The sequence below is a fragment of the Lepisosteus oculatus genome, chromosome 11, assembly GCF_040954835.1.
Source record: "Lepisosteus oculatus isolate fLepOcu1 chromosome 11, fLepOcu1.hap2, whole genome shotgun sequence".
NCBI lineage: Eukaryota > Metazoa > Chordata > Actinopteri > Semionotiformes > Lepisosteidae > Lepisosteus > Lepisosteus oculatus.
Window position 1 is genome coordinate 24440037 of NC_090706.1, and position 22208 is coordinate 24462244.

The window sequence follows — 22208 nt, forward strand, 5'->3', positions numbered from 1 at the left end:
GAATACCATATTTGGATATAAATGATCTGCAGGTTCAGAGCTTATACAAGCTTATAACATTTTAATAATTGAGACACCAGATTGTCATCTACTGTAGATCAGGGACAGCTGAGGTGGTAGCAGAGAAAGTGGTGGACTGTGACTATTGCCTAAGTACTAAATCATCTTAAATCAGTACATGAATCACTAATTAGTGAGAGAGTTGACTGGACACAGGGATGAGACGTGCCCTGTTTAATGTCAAAGCAGGTGAAAATCAAGAAAGAAGAACACAGAAAGGAACACACATTTCCTGCACTGAATCCATCCGATGCGTTATTAATTGATCAACGCTGTTTTACCATTGACCGACCTGATGGAAAACGAAACCGTGCAGACGTCGAACATTAGTTCATTTCATTTCGGCTAACCGGAAGGGCAATGTGGGGAGGAATCTCCTTACAAGAGCACCTTTAAGAAAGATTGAGGATAATCTTACTTCTCAGCAATATGTTAACATCCTTGAACTAACAGTTTAGACTTTGCAAGCCATTTCAAAAGTGTTGATTTTCAAATAGTAAAATGCAAGGTCACAGTGCCTGGGTTACAATGGAATATCAACAAATATTCAGCCTGGAAGCTACTAAATACAAGCAAGTGGACTTTCTCAGCTTTTTTCCATCTCACTTGCTACCCAGCTCGAATCCTAGGATTGTGTGCATGCTCCATTGGACAACAATTCACCGATAACACAGTCCTCTTCCTCTTTATGTGCTAAGAGGACAATCTCTGGATGACGGTCAGACTGCGGCAGAATGCAGCATTCCTCTCCATGCGTCAGAACACCGGGCCAGGCACCTAATTCCAAAGACTTTATATTCAATGTTCATATTATAACCGTGGAGAATTCAGGTTTATTTAAAAAAGTACATATTTTCATAAATTGATAATTATTAAATATGATGTGCTTGAATGAGACCATGTACTGGCAGTACACAGTTGATTCCACAAACACAAGTGCCATAGCTAATTTTAACCCTGCAGAATGAATATCTTTTTGTAACCCCCAAGTTTGGCAAGCCTTCCAAATAGTTTGTAGGCATGGAAGTGGCATCTAATTGTAGTTTTGGAGGCACGGTGACACCAGGATGCAACCAACTCCTGCAGTTGTTCAACTGTGATCTTTGGAGGAAGTTTGGCCTCTTGAACCATCCTTCTGATTGCACGTGGAGGCAAAATACACTTGCATCCTCTTTCAGGTAGGTTCATCAGAGTTCCAGTTGTTTGAAACTTCTTAATTATTGCCCTAATAGTGGAGATGGATATTTTCAGGTGTGAAGATATTTTTTATAGCCAGTGCCTGATTTATGAAGGTCAACAACCTTTTGTCGCATTTCTTTATTCTCTGATCTTCCCCAAGTTGATGGATGATTAAAGATGTTTGTCCTGTGTCTCACCTCATATTTATACCCTAGTGAAACAGGAAGTCATGGATGACCACTTAAGTTTTCCTAAAGACTCAGGTGTGTTTAAAAAAAGGTAAAATATAAATGGGCATATATGTCAATTAGATTTTGTTCATTGGAATTTCTAGGGGTGCCAATAATTGTAACGTGTTTCTGAGGATTTTTTCCTTTGAATAATTTTACCTCACTGAAAGGTTAGATTTCTCTCAGATTTTCAGTGTAAGATCAAGCTGATAAAAACCAGACATTTTTTCATAGCCTTTTTTGCTCATCTTTACAAAGGGTGCCAATAATTCTGGAGGGCACTGTATGCATAAAGTGTATAAAATAAAATGCAGATCATATTGTTTACTATGACCAATCCTTTGTGGTTTCCCTACTATTATTTACTCCATAAACAGAGAATGAATGCAATGTAAGATTGATTAATGAATAAGACATTTCATTTTTAATGTACATAGTTTATTGATGTCCAAATTTATATCGGTAGATTTGGAGGAATAAACTGTACTTTTTAAACATTCTCTTAAACAAAATATAACAAATATTTACACTCACTGGTAAAAATACAAAAAGCATACAGGCAAATTGTCTTTCTAAAAGACATAAGTTACAACAGCTATGAAAAATGGGAGACAAAAAGCAACTTATTGGATAATACTTGTGTCACAGACATGTGCAGTACATTTGCTACCTGTATGACTACAATTGTGCAGTTCTGCCAGAGGTCTAAAAAACATTTATTCCAAAGCTCATTTAGTGCATTCCAGATATATTAGAATAGAGACAAGCGATTGGCAAACAGTGACACACAAGTCAGAAAAAAGAAAATGCCAAAATAAATCTCCCAATATAGCAGAAAGCAACGTTAAAGAGAAAATACACCTTGGTTGAACTGCTCGTGACTTTGCACAACTATGTAGCTCATAACAGAGAATGCTACAGAATAGTCATACGAGTGACACTTTTTGATGTTGTTCCCTATATAAAAAGTGGTAGGCTCCTTAAAAAAAACAGGGCACCGGCCAAGAAAAACTCATGTGTATGGTGTTGAACATTTTAACTTCAAAACACAGTAGTTTATGATACTTTCGTGCAACCCCAATACAAGTATTGTAGCAAAAAACATGCAAAAAGTGTCAGCCCTATTTAGAATGCATTTAGAATGACTACAAGATGTGTTGAACGGTTGCTCCTACAAGAACCACAACAACAACAAAAATTGCTGTCAAATCAGCCTTGACAAAGAAATGGGGTTTTGGTCGGGAGTCTTAGATTTCTCCATAAACCCATATATAAAACAAGGTGAACCTGATGTATACTGACATGAAACATCACCATCCAGACTCTCATTGCCACACTACTGATAGTTTACACTACTGAGTTTATTTCACCTCTGCTCTCACTAATTAGCGGAATACAAATTATCTCACTAAATGTGACTAATATTTTGCCTTAGCTTCAATTATTTATCCTTTCAACTGAAATATAAAAGACTAGTAATGCTAATGCTTATACGTTTCATCACGGAGAACCCTCTTTTCATGTTTTCAGTATAATTTGTCCAGAGTAAATTTGGGTTCTATTTCACCCAACAAAAACAACTATTTAAAGATTAAGGATTTGTAAAGGATTTGTCAAGCTAGAAGTACCATTTTCTCTTTAACTTTGCTGGAAAAAAAGGGACACCATCTGCTATTGACACAACCGATCAATATGATCAGCTAACCTGAATAAGAACCACAGCTAGGCCATGCAAAAGTAAGCCAAACTGCGAGTTGAAAATGCACAGAATAAAAGTCTGAAATTACCAATGATATTTTTTTTTTATTTACACTGCTCTACAAGTAATTTAAATTAGGAAAATATAAAGATCAAGAATATATATTTAAGATCTCTCTTCAAACTTTGTGGCAAATGTTAATACTAAGTTTCATTAAGGTTGTTGGGGAATGTGCAAAGATTTCAGAGGCCACTGGCTCAGCTGGGGACTAAGCCAGTGTTTTCAGTGCCGAAAATCCACGTATTTACGAATAAAGCTAATTTATTCTGCAAGTTCAGTCAGTTGACAAAAGTTGAAACAACCAATTGGAAGGAGAAGCTTTTTCTGCTATGCACAGAAGTTGAGAGATGTCTGGCTGAACTTCCAGGATTAGAACCAGCAGCTGTTGTCCACGGTGCTTTCGTTTCACCACAAGGACCCTGCCGTTAACACTGCTCTCTTTTCTCATCTCTAAGAGCCAGTTGCGTCCGATTACTGTACAACCTATACAACAACAAGAGCAGGACAGCAGCAAGGAGTAAAGATGAGGTGATTCAGAAGGTACTCCCGATGTAAAGCAATGCAGCAAGCATATAAGCTGCGGAGGCAGGGAGGACACATTATGTCATAAGACAAAAAAATCTCTGTACAATGTTTATGAAGCTCAATTTCAGTCTTTACGTCACACTAAAACAGCTTAAATTACACAACAATCTTCCTCTTTAAGATTCCTGCCTCAAAACGATTCGGGGCAGTCATAATCTCAGATTTCGATATATCAATATAACAAAATATTAAAATACAGTCTCTATAGCTTTTTTCTCATCTATACAGTCAGTAACATTAATTTATATTAAAACAAAAAATAGATGTATATATTACCATTAATATCTTCAAGTCTTCGTGTCGCATAATGAGGGAAAAAAACCTTGGGCACTAACAGCAAATGTAAAATAGCCCAGAGATATTCCAGTTATATCCCCACATGGAACATGAAATCCGCAGTTTACAACTCCAGGCCTAGGGTTTGTATTTGATTTGATTACATTACTTGATTTACAGAGTAATTTGCAAGCCCCCTAATTTAGTATGTTTCCAGGTCGCAAAATGAAGTTTTATAAAGAAGCTTGAACTTTAACAGAGCTAAGCCAACAAGACTTGGAGCTGAGAATCCATGAACTGCAATATTTACTTTTTCTTGTTTTATTTTACCAGAAAAGGGATAAAGGAAGGCTTTTTAATTGATGCTTCATGGTAGTAACGTTTACACACTGTTTATGATATAGCTTCCACATGAAAAAGGCTCAATATATTTTTACTAAGTGTTTGACTAATATTAGATAACTAACAACTTGGAGTATTATTTAACATTTTAACACACCCCAACAAGACAGAGTAAATACTAAGAAATGCTGTAGCTGCATAACTCATGTAAGCAATGTCATAACTTCAGGTTGCATATTTGTCTTAAATGTCAACCTGTAAGCGTATAGTGTTTATATAAATTGATTCTAGTGTGAAACAGTAACAGAAGATGTTATTACAATTATGTTTGGCCTCAGTTTCTAAATTCATATTTAGATTTTTTGGCATTAAGCAGGTAGATGGCAGCATTGCGCTAGGAAGTAACCTGTGTTCAATAAGCTGGAGTAGACTAAAACATTTTTAGAACAAAGCCAAATGTTTTCAATTTTACACTCAAAAGAACCTCAAGAGAAAGCAAGAAAATAAGAAAATATACTGTGAGAAGTCAGTGGATTCAATCATTTTACTAGACCTACCATAATCCTGCTTCTTTTAAAAAGACTACTTTGTCCCCTTCCTAGGTACAAATTATGCTGATCACGCTGGAACATATTTAGAAAGTACTAGCATGCTACTTTAAGCATAAGATTACAACACCTATTAATAAGCACACTGACCAGTCTGATATTTCACAGCAAAATCTAAAAAGAAAAGTTAAATTGATTTTGGTCAAAAACACAAAAATTGTGCTATAGCACTTTAATACTTTTTCCCCCCCATCACAGAACCATAGATGAGGTCATTAAATAACGTCCATCCCATTACATGGAGGAAATTGAAGATTTTGCAGTGCTTTGCTTTTTGTTCAAAATATCCAAGGTCATTAGAACGGGCACTGTCACTGAAGATGATTTTGGCTACAAGGATGGAAAAGAAAAGTACTCCACATAAGAATTTCTAAAAATATATGTCTATATTTGCAATTTTATTGTACATGTCCCAATACAGGGCAGTTTGTGATGGTGTAGGCCCTCTAGCAAGATTAGAAAAATGTGCTCCATTAAAAGACAGCAGCAAGCTGGTATAGCTTATGTAATAAAACACTCATAAGTTTAATCTTCCAGTGTGACTGTGTCCACTGATCCTTCGAGACTCCTTTAAAGTCTTCTTCAGAGAACTAGACAGCCGACACTTGTTCTCCTGCAAAAGAACGGAGAACATTTTATTTCTGTACAGCCTGTTCCAATCAGCAAAATAAGAGTCATCAATATTTCTAACAATCATTTTTGTTGCTTTGATTTTACAACACCAGTCACAATAAATTATTATAATTTACAGATAATAAGAAAGGCACTTAGTTTACTTAACTGAAAAGCTGAATAAAGTTCCAATAACACAAAACCATATAAAGTATTTTACATCATTCTTTTTTCCCCAAGTACAGGGAGTTGGATTACACTAAATGGCACTCGCTTCTCCATTTCAAAATACTATTTAAAAAGGGAAAAGCAATAACTGCAGCCCAGAGCAATTTTTAAAAAGAAAGGTACAACTGGTTTTGAAAAAAGGCAATCAGATAAAATTGTCCATTTCGGACTAACATTTTGGTACCTCTCCAGGTACAGAACACCCATTGGTTACAATTTAGGTGTTTAATCTATATAATTATGTTGTTTTCTCATGCATTATTAACACAAAAAAAGATGGAATAAGAGGAGTAAATATTGTTCAGGCAGCTGACACTCTAAAAAGCTTACATTTCAATAAAAGTCATTACAAGTTAGTTAGCATAGGAATCTTTTTTTACGGTTTCACATCACGTACCATCTTCCTCACTATCATGTTGGCTCTGCCGATTAACACTTCCTAGACTAGGGTCAGAGTCTTGCCGGAATTGCATCTGGGACTGAACTAGTCTCTTCGAATGTGCAACAGCTTCAGGTTGGCAAACAATGGCACATGGGGGCTTCACCAGCTTTGACCTCTGCACTGCCACGCTATAGTCTGGAGGTTTTAAGTGTGGGTGGCGGGACGGTCCTTCCTTTACATCCACTAAGGAGATTCCCTGGTATCCCGGCGGAGTTGGGGGGGGCCCTCTATACCTATCGTCCTTCTGAGTTGACGTAACACAGTACACTGGCACAGGAGACAAGCAGTGGCAATGTTAATGAGGAAAAACAGAAAATGAAAAAATAAATTAAAAACAATGAGATGTTAAAGTTATAAACACGGTACAAAAAAAAGGGTATAAACAGAATGCAAGATGAATGGCAGCAGCAGATTTTAACCTTAACTTTCCCCCGTCTCTATACCTACGAACACCCCTGCCATCTTTTAAGAATGATGTTAAAAAGGAGCTTTGAAATGCAAACACAGATAAGGTAACCAGGTATAAAGTAGCACAAATGTATTACAGTAGAAAGTAGCACTTATAGTAGTAAGTTAAGCTTAAAGCTTTTCTACATATACTACCTTTCATATTTTACATATTCAAATGAAACAAACCAGTTAAATCAGTTTTGAATTATCATGCTCAGTACCTTCAAAATCTTTGCAGTGGGCAAAAAACCTAAGGGTTCTGGAAACAAATACTACATCCTTCGCAAAGCAATACTGTTTAAAGCAATAGCAGCGGCAGGTGCGTAACAATACATAAAGCACTCTCTTTTCATTATCCTCAATTGCAACTCAAGCCCCACAGATAAAGAAGACAAGACTTGTGTTTAGTGCTTGGTTAATTTAAGCTAGGAGACGGACAGAGGAAAATGAAGCGGTTACGTGCCATTTCGAAGCCCCGAAATCTGCTGATGTCATTTCATTTGTTTCAAAATTTAAAAAAAGGCATGGAACTCTTCAAGTACATGCAGGTAGAAAAAGAGACGAGGTACAGTATGTCCTTACCTATAAGTCCCTTTTCTGTGCTTGAGGTGACAGTTTTGTAAGACGCATCTGTCCTTTGGGGGCTGTCCAAAGCAGCTCCCTGTGTCACCACAGAATTTTCTGGAGCCCTACGCTTTATAGTCCCATAGTTCCCTTCATAAGTGTCAGATAGGGAACTTGAAGAAGCCCAGCTTTGCCTGGACTGGTTGAGCTCTAAGCTGTCCTTGGAATGTCTTTTACTGGCATCGTCCACCCATGAACCTGTCGGTTCCACTTCCACTATGGGCCCTTCCAGCTGCGTGTGGCGGAAGGAGCTGAGCTCCCAGGCCCTCTGGCCAGGGATGCTCTGGAAATTGTCATGGGAGTTGCTGGAGCAGGAAGTCCAGCTCCCTCGGCCGCTGTCCGCTGTGTCAAGGAATATGTGATCGTGTGTGAGCTCCTCATTGCTCGTTGAAGACGTGAATGTTGACGCCCTCGTGACAGGAGGCCGTGGCATTGAATAGCTAAAGAAGAAAAAAGAAACAACTTCTTGCACAGCAACAGAACCCAATGTGCAACGTCAAGCAGTCCTTTGCAGCTACTACTGAGCCACTCATCCAAAGCTGAATAATCAAAGGGTTTTGTAAAATGATTACTAGGAAGGGAAGGCCATACATAATACTTTGCTGTGTTTGCTAGGGAATAAAATGATTTGATCAATTCTGATTATGACACAAATCATGGCGAGAAGTGCAGATTAGTGGATTTCCTGCTGTGCACACACAGCTATCTGCCACTGAGCAATGTACTTCAACCAGACTGGTCCAGTCTAACAAGTTGCAGAAATATCAGCATTACCGAGGGTATCCCTAGTGCACTATCCAAGATGGCGTGACATACAGTACTCTAGAGTCTGCTTAGTGTTACAGAAACCTGAAAAGTTCTAAACTGAGGAGCTTCTAGGATTGACTGTGGACTTTACAGAGTTTCGTTAACTGGTTAACAGTACCACAATCAGTATTAATTTTATTCAAATTATTTTTTGGACTGCAAGAATGAGGATGTAATAGGAAATAAAAGTACAATGGTATGTGACTTATGGTTTAACTGCATGTCTTAGGTCATATTCCCAAACTGTCAGCACAACACTTAGTACAGTGACCTGCCTTGGTTTGGTACACCAGGTCATGAAACAAGGCAAAGGGGGTGAAGGTCATCTGCCAGTGGCTGCAGGATGTTACCTGGTACAGGGCTGGATACAGTCGGCTGCGGAGTGTACACCGTTTTTCCTGTCTGCGGCCCCGGCTCTCTCGGCGAGGCTGCAGGCCTGCAAGTAGCAGCGCTCCTCTGACGCGGAGGCCGGCACGGAGTCCACCGAGCAGTTGCTGACGAGGCTCGAGCGAGAGGAGATCTCGCTGTGACTCGAGTCCGAGAAGTTATCAGACCTTGTCGGAGCAGTCACAGCAATACCTGGGAGAGGGGGGGGGGGAGGCAAACTCGTCAGGTTTCTTTCAGAGTTTGCAGCATATTTTGCAAAGGAGTTGTTTCTGTCCTTTGGAGAATTTTAACAATATTATAAATTTCAATTAGCAAAAAATAATATACCCTTAAGCCTGATCGCTAAAACACAGTAAAGCAAAGGACTACTACTATTCCCATAGCTCCGGAAAAAACTCAAGACTCTATGGCTCCCCAAGAACTTTATAAACTTGGATTTTAAATCATTGATCAACAATTAATGAAGATGAGACATTTTATGTGTCATTTAGTATTAAGTCCACCAAAACCACGATATAGCTATGCACATCAGTTAAGATCACTTTAATTTTGCAGCATCGTTCTGAGGAGAACATTTTGACCCCCACAACCATCTGAATTTCATGGAATTCAGTAATGTGTACGGGCCAATACAGTATGGTGCAATATGGATGTTAATTTTAAATCACATTTGAAGCAATCTATACAAATAAACGTTTCTGTCTTTCTGTCTACAACCTTCTTCATTTTCTTTCTGTTGGTGGAAAGGGGCTCTTGAAATCTGAAGTAGTAATATCAAACTAGTTATGTGCCGTTTCCAAACGGACAAAAGACATGTAACTTGGCAAAGAGCGGGTTATGTTTCACTCTATATGCAATTTTGGAAAGTGAAGGTTATCGACAGCATGCAGATATTTTACAAATTCATGAGTCTGAAGGAACTTAATTTATAAAGCACCCAGGTCTTAACTTGCTTCCTTTGGGTCTTCTGTGCATCACCTACAGGCTTGTTTCCACAGTTTTTTTAATAAAACAGATCTGAGGTTTTTTATTATAAACCTCTCAGTCTTAAAAATAAACACAGCCTTGTGCAGATCAAATCACCAGAAAATGCACAGTTAATTCAATACACTTCGACAGCCAGTGTCATGGGAGGTGTTTTTTTCAAAAGCACTAATGTTTCTAGCACTAAATGGCATTTTCTGCATCTATTATTTTATTAAGCACATTTCCTTTCACTATTTCAAACTGTACAACTGTATATACAATGTTAAAGAGATATTCCCATTTTCCAGAGTGCATCCCTACTTTTTACTGCTCTGTATTCTAATCACATATTCTGTCCCTCACGGTATCACTTAAACTATAAATAACATCAGTTTATCTGTATTTTTGCATACCACTGATGTGATTTGCAGTAGGAAAAATATTTCATGTAAAAACACGAACATAAAAACTGATTAACAATAATGGACAAAATACAATTAGAATCTGTAAAGATATTGATTTTTCTATATATTCTATAGATATCCTGGTCATCAAGAGAACACTTGGCTTGTATTTAATCTAAAAAACATTCTAATGAGCATTATAATTGCAAATAATTGGAAAAAATGTTTTTGAACACTGAAGTCCAGAGTCTATTCAATCTGTGTTTCTGTCCTTGAACTTAGAGCTGTTTTTTTATTCAGATGGTCTTTCTTCTCATATGCCTGCCTCTGGGGGCGAACCATGCTGAAAATCTGTTCACTTGCACAGCGAAGTTGCTCCACCCGTGACTTCGCTTGCTAGGATCCTCCGAGTCATTTCTGGCTCTCTCTGCCTGCTCTTCAACACAGTGAGCTGCCTTGTCCTCACTGGCAGCAGCTGCTGCAGCTCTCTCCCTAGACTGGCTCCTCTCCCTGCAAATTCTAAACGGTGACCTCATCCTTTTCCTTGGGGTTATCTCTGGCACTGGCTCAGAGGAAGGCCCTGGCACTGTCTGCATGCTGTCATTGCTACCGTTTCCTGCCGCTGCCCTCACTGCTGTCATCTGACGGATTCTCTTCTGCAAGAAAGCCCCACCTATAGAGCTGCGGTGTGCACTGTTCCTGGTGCTAGCCTCGCTGGTCAGTGAGGACGAGGAGCCTGACAGGTTCATCTGGCTCGAGTTCTGAGACTTTGGGACACTGCCAACTGCACAAGGAAAAAATGAAGATGAGACAAAATGCCGCATTTACGGTTTTCATCAACTCCTTCAAAACCCTAAGACTTTACCCGTGAACTCTAGAGCGTTGGGTTTTTCAAATTTTCTTTTCGAGGACATGAAGCATCAGCATTTATCATACATCTGTCGCATCGATGCCTAGCTGTTTTAAACCTTTTATTTTTTATCAAAAGTTCACCAGTTCATTCTAAAGTAGTCTAAGCCAAAATAATTACTACCTGTAAAAGCATAGTTCCGTATAAGAGTACGCTTCACAAATCTGTCAGTCTGCTTTTGCAGATGAAGAACTCAGAACACAGGACTCTTTCTGCTCAGGTTACTTTGATCAAAACAGCATTTAAATCTTTCTTTCTTAAAAAGCAGAGACACGGTGAAGAAGCCAAGGCGCACCTTTGCGGGGTGATCCCTGCGGAGAGACAGGGGGGCTGGAGTGAAGGGAAGAGGCAGTCGACCCAGCGTCTTCTGCAGCTCTCTTACAGTTCACCTCCTCAGATGAGCTGACAGGTTTCTTTACCACCTGTGGAGAACTAGTACCTGCAAGAGGGGACAACTGGGTCAATCTCACAAGTGACTGCTTCTGGCACTGTGAAGCACTTCTGGCACTTCTTTCTTGAAGAGCTGAACAAACTGACAAATTACACTTGCTTTATGCTAAAATAACACCCCCAAGGAATTATCAAAAAGACAAATGCAAACTTCAGACACTCTACATACATTATAAACACAGATAAGATTTTTAAATCCAGCTGCTTTGCATCAGAACTGCAACAAATTAAGACAGTCACAAAAAAGTAGACTTCTGAAGAGGGAGGCTTCAGCAGGTCTCAGAAAGACTAAACCATACGATGCATTTAAAGCAATTTTATGGAAAAACATGAGAGACGGGCATTAAACTCACTGAATGAGACAATGTCCTTGGATGCCCCTTTCTTCCGCAGTGGGTAGAGATTGACAGTGGGCACCTGCAGGACCTGGCTCATTCTGTGTTGCTGGTGGGATTTTCCAGATGGAAGTGATGATCTTGAGGATACCGGGGACATGTCAGATTTGGCTGACCTCCTTTCACTTAAGTTCTTGGACACTGTCATATTGAAACAGGAAATAATTAATCTTGCATTTGTCGTTGCAAGATTATTATGTTCCCACCAAAGACAATCACAAAATAACAACATTTTAAGGCGTTTTACAGTAAGAGTGGAGATGTGTCTAGTTGAGATAAGTGGTTGGGAAAGTCAAAGACAAGGGAGGAACAAACATATTAAGAATTAAAGTTCTGACAAGTAAACGGAATGCTTGAGAAACCTACTACTACTACTACTACTACTACTACTCAGATGAAACAAATCTGAGATAAAATGTAAAAACAGAAAGATAATCTGTTTTATCCATATCAAATTGTCTAAAATGTTATAATCTGATGTAATTATTTTTACTGGTATTGTTCAAAACCATTACATTGGCCCCTGTCTTGGACACTGAGCAGGGCTGTCCAGCACAATCCACCAGATGGCAGTGTGAACCCAGTAACTTCTGAAAAAGTGTTTTCCATTACCAGCAAGTACTTAAAATAATTCAAATAGCTTCAAATTTCATCATCTATTTGGTGACCAATGTTTTAAAACATCTAGAACATGGTCTAAATGTGGAACCAAACCTAGCAGTAGGAAAGGATCATTTTTTGTGAATCTATTTGAGCAATTAAAACATATTGCCATTCTATGAGCATAAGGCTGAAAACGGTCAATACATGAGGCCAGAATATTTAGGTTGCAGAACTAAAATCAGTTTTAGCCGTTTTTCGTTTCAGTTCTATTTCATCTCCCACTGGCTGAATTCTTCCACATCTTACAGATGGAAGTTTCCTGTATACTTACAGAGCTTCTGTATAATTATAATAAAAATAATAAATTAACTGGGTTATTCATTAAGAAATACATATAGATCAAATGAAATCTAAAAATGGCATACCCAGGTCAAAACGTAAAACGTGATGAATGCAGAAAGTAAACTACTGTACAACCCTGGACTGAGAAGAAGTGTACAATTCCCCTTGGTGGAAAAAAAAAAACTTACAGGTGCTGTAGGCGGGTTCACACTGCAGCGACATAATCTGGAATTTCTCCTCGTCCGTTTCCACTTGCAGATTGGAAAGATACTGCTTCACTTTCCGTGCCATCTGGGCGTCCTCGTACAGCTTCTTGGCATTGAGGAGAGAGCTGCGGCGCACGCGCTTCTTGTGCGCCCCCACTTGGACGTCCAGCACGTTCGAGTTAGTGCTGCCCTGGCTGAGAGACCTGCAGCAGGGAAACGGATATGAACGAACTGCATAAAATCAGCACGAGCTGCTCAAAACAGACATGCAAACTGCAGGTTATTTCACAAGAGCGATACATGCCTTTCCCGTTGCAGTTAAAATCAAAGTCTTTCCTTCTTAGCATTAAAGGGATAAGGCAGAAAAGGGTTTATTGTAGCGAATTTTCAGTAAAACAAAACCACATTTAGATCACACACATAGTATGACTAGATTCTGTATAAAACTTTATGCAGGGTCATATTCTACTTCAGCTTACTTTGAACCCTTACAAACAACAGTGCAAGAACTCTAGTGCATGACATTTTGTCGTTTCAATTGAAAAAAATCTTGTGTTTTTACATCAGTTCTGTTACACAATGTTTTATAAGCTAGATGCAATTACTTCATATTCAAGCAAAATTCTTAAGAGTATATCCCGTATTCTGCATTCCTAGATACAATAAGCTGCACCCCTTGCTACCAGATTAAATATAGTAATATGCACCGATTCATAGTTGTCCTAATTCTTTTAGAAATAGAAGCAGTCCATGCTTGTTAAATATTTTTTTACAAAGTCATTCAAAATTTACTTTTAGCATAGCAAGTTAAGAAGGCCATGCAGGTTTCTTTTTCACTGAACCATGCCAAGAAATAATGATGTTTGATGAATGAAAAACGTTAGAAAACAAATGATAATAGTAACCAAAAAAAAACACACAACACAAAGTAATTCACATTCCATTACAATGTTTATGATGCAGAATGATTATTCCCCCTAGATATAGGTTACTTCGCAGCATCCAGCATGTTCAATGGCTGACAAAGTCTTGTCTTGCAACCAGTCCCACTCTTCAGTATCAATGTTAATACAGTATGAAGCATGCTGTTCTTATCTTGGTAAAGGCAACCAGGATGCAAGGTGTTAAAGTGCTTAGAATTGGTGGCTTGGTAACAGGAACTTACCCTAAACTTTTCCACCTCTTCTTCCTGCAAGCAAGAGCCATGAACATTGAAGCATGTTTTAAAAAGGAAGAATCAGGACACAGAACAGTCAAGACCCAAGAGCAACAGGAGCAAAACAGAAGGAGGAAAAATGTTTGAAGCAAAGGACAATGACAAGATCTGAAATCCTCTTCCATACCTCAGAAATTCAAACACCTTGCATTTGATTACGACGTACTAAATATAGCAGGTAGTGTTGATGTTGAAATTGTATAGGAATATTCTAATCACCTGTCTCTCCCCTTTTCTAAGATTAAAAAGGATTTGATGCAAACAGAAGAGTGGTCATAACTCCTTCAACCTTCAGCATTTGAAATAATTTACAGTAAATTAGAAATCTTCTCCCTTTCCTTGCCGAACCTCTGGAGTGATCATATACATGACCATATTGTCCTATTCAGAAAGGCACACATGAATACAATCATTGCCTTGACCAGTTCAAGCACTAAAATGAAGAATGTCCACATCACAGCCAATAATGTATTGCATCTAGATTATATTAGATATACAGGGGATTTGGGGAAACAAAGGTGATAAAACATCCTCAACAGAACTCCGTTTGTGGCCTTTACAGGCTTCCTCTAGGCAACATAAATCAACAGCACATCTTTCTTAAGGATCCTGGACATTTCTGCATTGTATTCAGAATTACTGCATGTTCTGAAAAATGGAAATGTATAGAAATACAGAGTCCTTTCTTGACATTACAACTACTGTCTTCCTGGTGTCCCCAACCAAAACCTAAGAAATATTTATCATTTATACTTCCATTTGTGATTTTTATTGGCTTTTACCCTACCCATCAATCGAGACATCTATTCTGAAATGCTACCTCTATAAGCGCCATAATCAGTGCCTTTCACATACTGTAATTGTCAAGCCTTTTCTCTTCTGGGCTCATGCACGAGTCTTTTACCTCAGCCCATCAGCCTCCTCTGACAAATCAGTGTTAAGGACCATTAATCCACAACATGTTCGGCCACAATGGCTACCCACCAGATTTCAAATCACTTTCATGAATCTTCAGATCCTTACCGGCTCTCCCAGTACATTCCTAATAATCTATTTGTACCTTGTGATTCTAGCCCATTCTTAACAGATTTAAGATGGCTAAGCCACACGAATGCTCCAAAACTCAGCCATTACTATCAGAACAGCCCCTATTGTAACCTACACAACATCTCTTTGGCTTATACTAAACCTGATCTCTTCTAAAGAGCAAGTGTAATATTTTGTCCCATAATTCATCCTATTTAATTCTGATTATGATAGCTAATGAAACACCCCGTTTTTGTTTTTCCTGTATTTTTAACTTGCTTAGAAAATGTTCAATATAAAATCTTACTAGTGCCTGGAACCCTGAAGTAGTTTCCGCAGCTTCTGTAAAATTCAGTTTATCAACTGTATCAAGGTAAGATGAGCAGTTGTGACCACAATGAAAAGTTGCTCAACATTAAAATGAAAACCACTCTTGAGTTTATAGGAGACTAATGATAATCAAACCTACAGTACCAAAGGTTTGCTAAAATGCATGAAAGCCTCCTCAATGAAGAAATTATTCTAGACTTCTCACACCATCCAGGCAGTGCTGGGGCTGGAAAAGACATTGGACAGTTGCACTCCTATTGCAATACTATACAATGTGAGCCATCTGGATACTTTACCAATGTTACAATATCTTTATTCTAAACGAGCCTTGTTATTGATTACACAAAAAATCGATTCACACAGTGACACTGGCTGCCAGGGGTTTTAGTCAGCAATAAACTGCATAATATCTTCATCAGGGAATTCACACACGGAGCACAAGCACAGTCGTTATTGATTCTCAGGCTTCAGCCACAGCCCTGGCCTGTTTGAGCTGCATTATTCACATGTAAAATGCCCCACTTTCACCTTTGAAAAGTACCCACCTCTGTCTGAACATGAGGGCTGGGTCCATGTTGGCAGAAGTCATGCGCACGACGTGGCGGATCTCTTTGGCAACCATCCGCAGCTTCTCAAAGTTCACGAGACCGTCCACGCTGGAATCATTACCTGCAACCACAAGGAGAGTTTCATCATGTAAAATAACTACATATTGCCCATTTTAATTAGAAACCGCACAAGAGTTAAAACACTGGAAGGTGATGAAGAAACAGAATACTGAACGGTTTGGTTCTACATAAATGTTGGCTGAAACACAGTCTGCCACCTTCATATGTCTGATGTACACAATAAATATATCTTTCTTTATAAAAAAAGATTCCACCAGACCTCCTCAGAATTTGAGGCTTTCAGTTCTCCGTTTTACTGAGATTCTTTTCAGGATACAAGCTTGCTCTTCCACTGCAAATTATTCCTGCTCTGCGATGTAGATATTCTCAGAAGGACAGGCAGCTGATAAAGCATTTTAACACATAGGTCCATCATCATAATGAGCTTCCAACTGATTTATTATTTCTTTTTAATCATTACGAATGGGTTTGTAAATAGTTGGTGCTCATCAGGGACTATGACCTTTCTGTAGGCTAGGTACTTTTATTAACATGGTATTTAACATATATTTAAAATTCTGGACTGTTACTTGTGACTGCAAGACAGCTTTCTAATTTGTCTTCTGCTATGAGCTACCCATTTAACCAAAGCAACAGTGCTCTAGCAGCACTTCTTACAGTATTTTGCTGAAATTAAATTTTACTTTTACCATTGTATGACTGTAAATACTGTACACAAGTCCTAAAATGGAATTGCTTCGATAGCATTTGACAGACGTTTGGTTCTCAAGATAGTTACATAAACTTGTGATTTTCCACCTAAAACTTCTGTATTTAACTCACAAAGAAATAACGAGATTAGTCATAATGCAAAAAAGAAAGCAATCAAGCTAGAAAAAAATAATTTAAGAGAAAACAATCATCATTAATTAAGAACTTCTTAAAATAGCCTACCTTCATGAAGAAATGTCAAGTCCTTCTTCACAACAGGAAAGAGAGGAATGATGGGAGGTTGCATACTCTGGCTGCTTAGTAGATTGCGATACTTAGCCATGTTCCTTGAAGGATCAAAAATGTCCTGGAGATCTCTGAAGAGTTTTTCATACTTGCTTGGAAGCTTTTCCCATGTTCCCCTCAGACGAGCTACTGGTGCCAAGTTCAGGCCACTACAATGGTACAGGACAGAGTTTAAGCCTTTCAATGCAGAAGAACAAGAAATTAAGCAAGCCCAGATCTGTCAGAAAGTAATATGAAACTTTTTCCATATATATAACCGATATGCTCCTTTGTTGAACTGTTGAGTTTAGAAGAGAATTCCCTTGTTAAATATGACTTCTCACTGACTGAACATTAATAGGAAAATCTGAATAAATTCGGAACCTACTCATTTTTAAGAACCACCCCCCAAAACACACAAGCACTTTAAGTCAAAATCAATCAGCAAAAACGTGAAGTTTTATAACAAAGTTTTGAGTTTTCAAAAACTTAAGACAGCTACTGCAATTTGTAATCTTAGGTGCTCTGCTAAATTCAGATGGAAAGCTACTGTAACAAAAATTCTGAAAGACTTAAGAATTAAGTCAGGATTTATAATTTACCTCGCAAAGTGCTGACACACAACTTCTACATAATACATGTACAACAAAAAACACTGGTTTGTGTTCTCGCCTACAAAAAATCTATACCAAAGTGTTACATTTTTAATGCTTTGTTTCATCAATAAGAACTGATGATATATTCCTGACATCAAGCCACGTCTTTCTCTAGTATCTAAAAAAAAGCTACGTTGTTTTTTGCTGGAAAAGTCTCAAGCATTGATTCAATAACATGCTCAGCAGCTCATATAAAACAGGAAAAAGGTTGAACCATGACTTTGAGTTCATCACCCATTTTCAATCACTCAGTGCTGCATGATCAACTAACTAAAAATATAAATTTAGAGACTTACAATGTTGTAACAAAATCCTTTGATTGAGAAATTACATGTTTTATTTATTGTTTTCGGGGTTTTCCTCATTAAGCAGTATGGATGGTAGAAATAAAAGATCAATTGCGTTTTGTTTTTCAAAGCAGACTAGTTGTTTGTCGTCAGTCATAAAATTTTCAAACATGAAACAAAAGAGCAGTCACTGTCACTTACATACTCGTCATTGTGGTTTTTGCTTCTCCTTTATTTTTACAGGTAACAATTCTTTACTTAATGAGACTTAAAGGCCTCGATTTACTTGTTTGGGTAACAGTGGGAAAATAAATCAGTGAAGATAACTCTGCACTTTCTGTTTGGAGATCAACCTATGCAGTGCAGACGACGAAACTTACTCAAGGTGTGATGAGGCCCACAAAAGCTGTAGTAAACGGACTACTGATGAAAGTGACTACTTCATTGGCTTTCTTTATTTCAGCTTTCGCCAAAAGTAATATTCTATTGCAGACTACCGGTAATTGCACTGTATAGCAAGTTAACAAAATGATGGTTCACAGAATATATAAATTCTGGCAGATACCAAGGTCAAATGGTACTGTAGAGAGCACTTCAAATTAGCACAGAATTTCATTTGAAAAAAAAAGAGTAAATCTTAATGCTACATCATACCATCAAGATGAAACATTCATTCCCAATGCTCTTTCAAGAGAAATGAATGTGTTAGGCCAACAAAAAAAAAGGAAGCATACCTGATTATTGCAAACATAGAGTTAAAATTTTTACACTCCCGACAGTGCAGAGAAATTTTAATGAAGTGCTTAATGGTCTTCATCCTCTTGAAGTGGTTGGGCTCTTTCAGGATCTCAGTGGCCACCCAGAACGTTTCTTGATTAATGACATCTTCGAACTGCTTGAGGTGGGTGTTGCTGGCCGCAGAGTCCAGTTTGAACAGATCGTCAATGTACTCTGTGGGCTCGAGGTTGCGGAAGAGTTCGAAGTCCCGCATGGAGAGCTGTGTGGCCACCTCCACCGTGCTCAGCTGGAGCAGGCTGATCTGGCTCTCCCTCAGCAGCTCCTGAGCATCGTCATCTGAGCACAGAGTCTCTGTTTCCATGTTATTTTTCAGGTAGTATCTGGGGAAAAACCCACAAATGGTGCAAAAAGATTAATGACATGAAAAAAGCTGCAAGGCTTGCTCAAAGAAGAGATGGGGTTCGAGAGGTGTCTGCAGAACAGCAGGTCTGTTCTAGGAATTGGGAGGATTACAAAAAATGCAATTCTGGTCTAAGTAAAAAACAAATTCTGCTGGATCAGCTTGTCTGTGTCTTAATATGCATATTAGTTACTGTCAAGGAAGTTCCTGTTAAGCAAGATACAGAACAGAAAGTGGCTCTTATTTGCATAGTCTAGAGACCAAAAATAGATACATTGAATGAAAATTTTGCTCCAAAACATTTACATCAAAAGTATTCAGTTTACATGCTGTTCTATGAGACCTTCAATTTAAAGACTCGATATATGCATTGCTGTTCAGACACAAGCGGGGATAACGTTCACTGCAGTCTAGAATGAAACTGGAAGAAATGTTTAAAAAATAGTGTTGAGTATTTTAATGGCTTTTTAACATGCCTTTCGGAGCACGTGTTCTGTTCATGTTTTTCTACCACTCCATTGGAAACATGTTTAAATTCCTACCGCCCGTTTAGCTGGATCCTGTCGGCTAGTTTGGACAGCTGATCAGGAAGCCTCCTCTGTTTGATCACGCCCTCAGGGCTGATGGAGACCTCACAGAGGGAATAGGTATCAGGAGCTGCCGTCAGACCAAACTCATTGACCACATGAGACACCACATCCTTGGCTGTTGTGTCTTTGCTTATAATGATGTAGCAGCTCTGCTGGTCAGCCTTAAAAACGCGGATAACTTGATCTGGAATGTCTATTATAGAAAAAAAAAAAGAATAGTTTTAAAAGACAAAAAACAGTTGATCTGAATTCTCTGTTCATTTTTGTTTTCACTGACACCTACTGTATGAAGACTGAAATACGTTTTGAGGATGTTTTCATAAATACACAACAAGTCTAGAGTTAAAGAAGTTCCTTAGAAGAAACTACTTCACACATTCCATAAGGGACTGCAGAAATAACTTTGGTAAAGGTTATACCATAAAAAACCTTAAGCTATCCAAAAAAGGTTAATCAGCCTATAAAATTTAGAAAGATTCTTGAACATTAAACAAAGAACTGTTTCAACTTCAAGATTTTAATACCATAGACTGAACTGCACTAAATTAAGCAATGATAAATAGAATATAAGCTTCACTTATACGATATCAAGCTAAATCAATACTGATATGTAACCATTATTATACATTGAACTATGCAACCATTCATACAAATTGAGTAGGTTAACAAATGCATAATTAAAAATTGATAGCACAAGGCTGCTTATTAACTGCAAAGTGACTTAAACATCTATTAAAATATCATTATTCTTTTGCAAAATTAAAGATTACACCACAATGTCCTGGGAAATCATGATGAACTGCAGATTCTTTCTAAAAATATTCATTACATCTGATGTTGAATGAATAAAAACTATTATTTATTAATTAGAAACAGCCGCTTTAAGTGCTAGATAACAGAAATGCTGTATATCAGGTTACAGTGCAAAAAGGACATTGCATTAATAGCCAATACACACTAGTACAAGATTATAAATTAAATAATTTCCACTAATTATCTTTAAAAAATGTATTTCTGTTTTCATGGCAGTGTAACAAACTTTACACTGTCTGTTTCTTTCTCTTATAAAATGAATTTGGCTGCTTGAAAATTTCAAATAATGCATTCAGTTACTTATCAAAGTTCTCCCTCTCTTCACTCTTCTGGGAGAGGTCAGATATATCAAACTAACAGAAGCTACTGAACTGCTGACTCATGACATGCATACCAAACTACTGCACCATATTCAATAGGAGGGAGGAGTGTGTCAGTTTTATCAGGCAAGAGGTTCACATAAAACTCAGACTAAGCTAAAACTACAAAAAAACAAACATGGAATAAAAAGGGAATACTATGTATGGCAAATGACAGGCAAAAAAGCATGTTAAAAAATGCTAAGGGAATGAAAAACACCACTTTTAGTGGAGGATAAGACTTTTTCAGTATTCCAACAGTAAATAACATTGAAGAATGAAAGGTTTCAGAGAGGAAGGAGGAAAACTTTAGATGATGAAAGGGTAATAACTTATATATAAAATGCATATTTTACTCATGACTGACAAGATGCCCAAGGCTGAATAAAGAAAATATTCTATAATAGACTGAATAGTATTAGCATGAAACAAAACATTTACAGGTTTGAGAATGACTTAAACTAGAGGATTATCAGTATGGCAAAAGTATTTTGTAGTCAACAATCTCCATAACAAAAAAACACTTGGTAATAAAAACTGAATTACAGCTCCTTTAAAAACAACTCATGCATTATGTAGTTATAGGCATACTTACAGTAAAAGCTTACAGCTGCGTAAGCAGAAAAGAAAAAAAGAAGCCAGTCAATGGAAACATGACATTTAAACAAATTGAGACATGATATTTCTCTTTTTTAAAAGTAAAAAAATACGGACATGAACAAGACTAACGAAAATGCAACCTTACTTTTGCATCAGTTGCTCATTCGGGATGTTGGTGAATTAATTCTATTTTAAACAGTGAGCACATAGGTTGTTAATTGTTTTGAGTAATCTTTTTCCTTGATTATACCAAGGTGAAGCCATTTGACTTCATTAAACCAGCAGGTGCTCAATGTTCGATATATGAGTTAAATTAAAATTGCCAGTATGAGTGATTAAGAATCTGTATAAACAGCCACTCATAAAGACATGATTTTAATTAATTCAAGAACAGTGAAGGATAAGGCTGTGCTCTGACTAAATAATGAAGACTGCTGGTTGCTATTGTGACAGTTGGAGGGGTCTGCCTGAGAGAAACTGCCCTGTGAAAGAGATATTCTAGAACATATACACTAGTCTAGAGAATCCAGGAAAACAGGAAGCACACCCAGATGATCCAGGACAATCATATCATGTTTGATCCATAACCATTTTTGCATTGCAGGCTACAGTGGTGAGAAATGCTATGGTAAAAAACCTACACATGAGCAGAATGACTGTACCTCACTTTCTGCTTAAAAATGATCTGTATGTCATTCATACAGCAGAGAGAGTCATTTTATTC

General features: G+C 37.8%; 1 protein-coding gene across 8 annotated transcripts in view; it reads right to left on the minus strand.

The window, feature by feature from the left end:
* Nucleotides 1-1885: 1885 nt before the first annotated feature.
* rapgef6 (Rap guanine nucleotide exchange factor (GEF) 6) overlaps nucleotides 1886-22208 on the minus strand; it is a 95144-nt gene continuing 74821 nt past the window's right edge. For 4 of the 8 annotated variants that reach the window (XM_015349502.2, XM_069195940.1, XM_069195941.1 and 1 more), the window contains 14 exons: nucleotides 21480-21494; nucleotides 19665-19905; nucleotides 18719-19102; nucleotides 17000-17211; nucleotides 15983-16106; nucleotides 14031-14054; nucleotides 12848-13068; nucleotides 11673-11855; nucleotides 11165-11308; nucleotides 10633-10743; nucleotides 8553-8781; nucleotides 7354-7835; nucleotides 6277-6588; nucleotides 1886-5652 (listed from right to left, as the gene is read on the minus strand). In XM_015349502.2, the coding sequence (XP_015204988.2) occupies nucleotides 5630-5652; nucleotides 6277-6588; nucleotides 7354-7835; nucleotides 8553-8781; nucleotides 10633-10743; nucleotides 11165-11308; nucleotides 11673-11855; nucleotides 12848-13068; nucleotides 14031-14054; nucleotides 15983-16106; nucleotides 17000-17211; nucleotides 18719-19102; nucleotides 19665-19905; nucleotides 21480-21494 (2705 nt within the window). In that variant the 3' untranslated portion in view covers nucleotides 1886-5629. The remainder of the gene's footprint in view (nucleotides 5653-6276; nucleotides 6589-7353; nucleotides 7836-8552; nucleotides 8782-10632; nucleotides 10744-11164; nucleotides 11309-11672; nucleotides 11856-12847; nucleotides 13069-14030; nucleotides 14055-15982; nucleotides 16107-16999; nucleotides 17212-18718; nucleotides 19103-19664; nucleotides 19906-21479; nucleotides 21495-22208) is intronic. The other 4 variants (XM_015349505.2, XM_015349506.2, XM_069195942.1 and 1 more) reach the window with 4 other exon arrangements.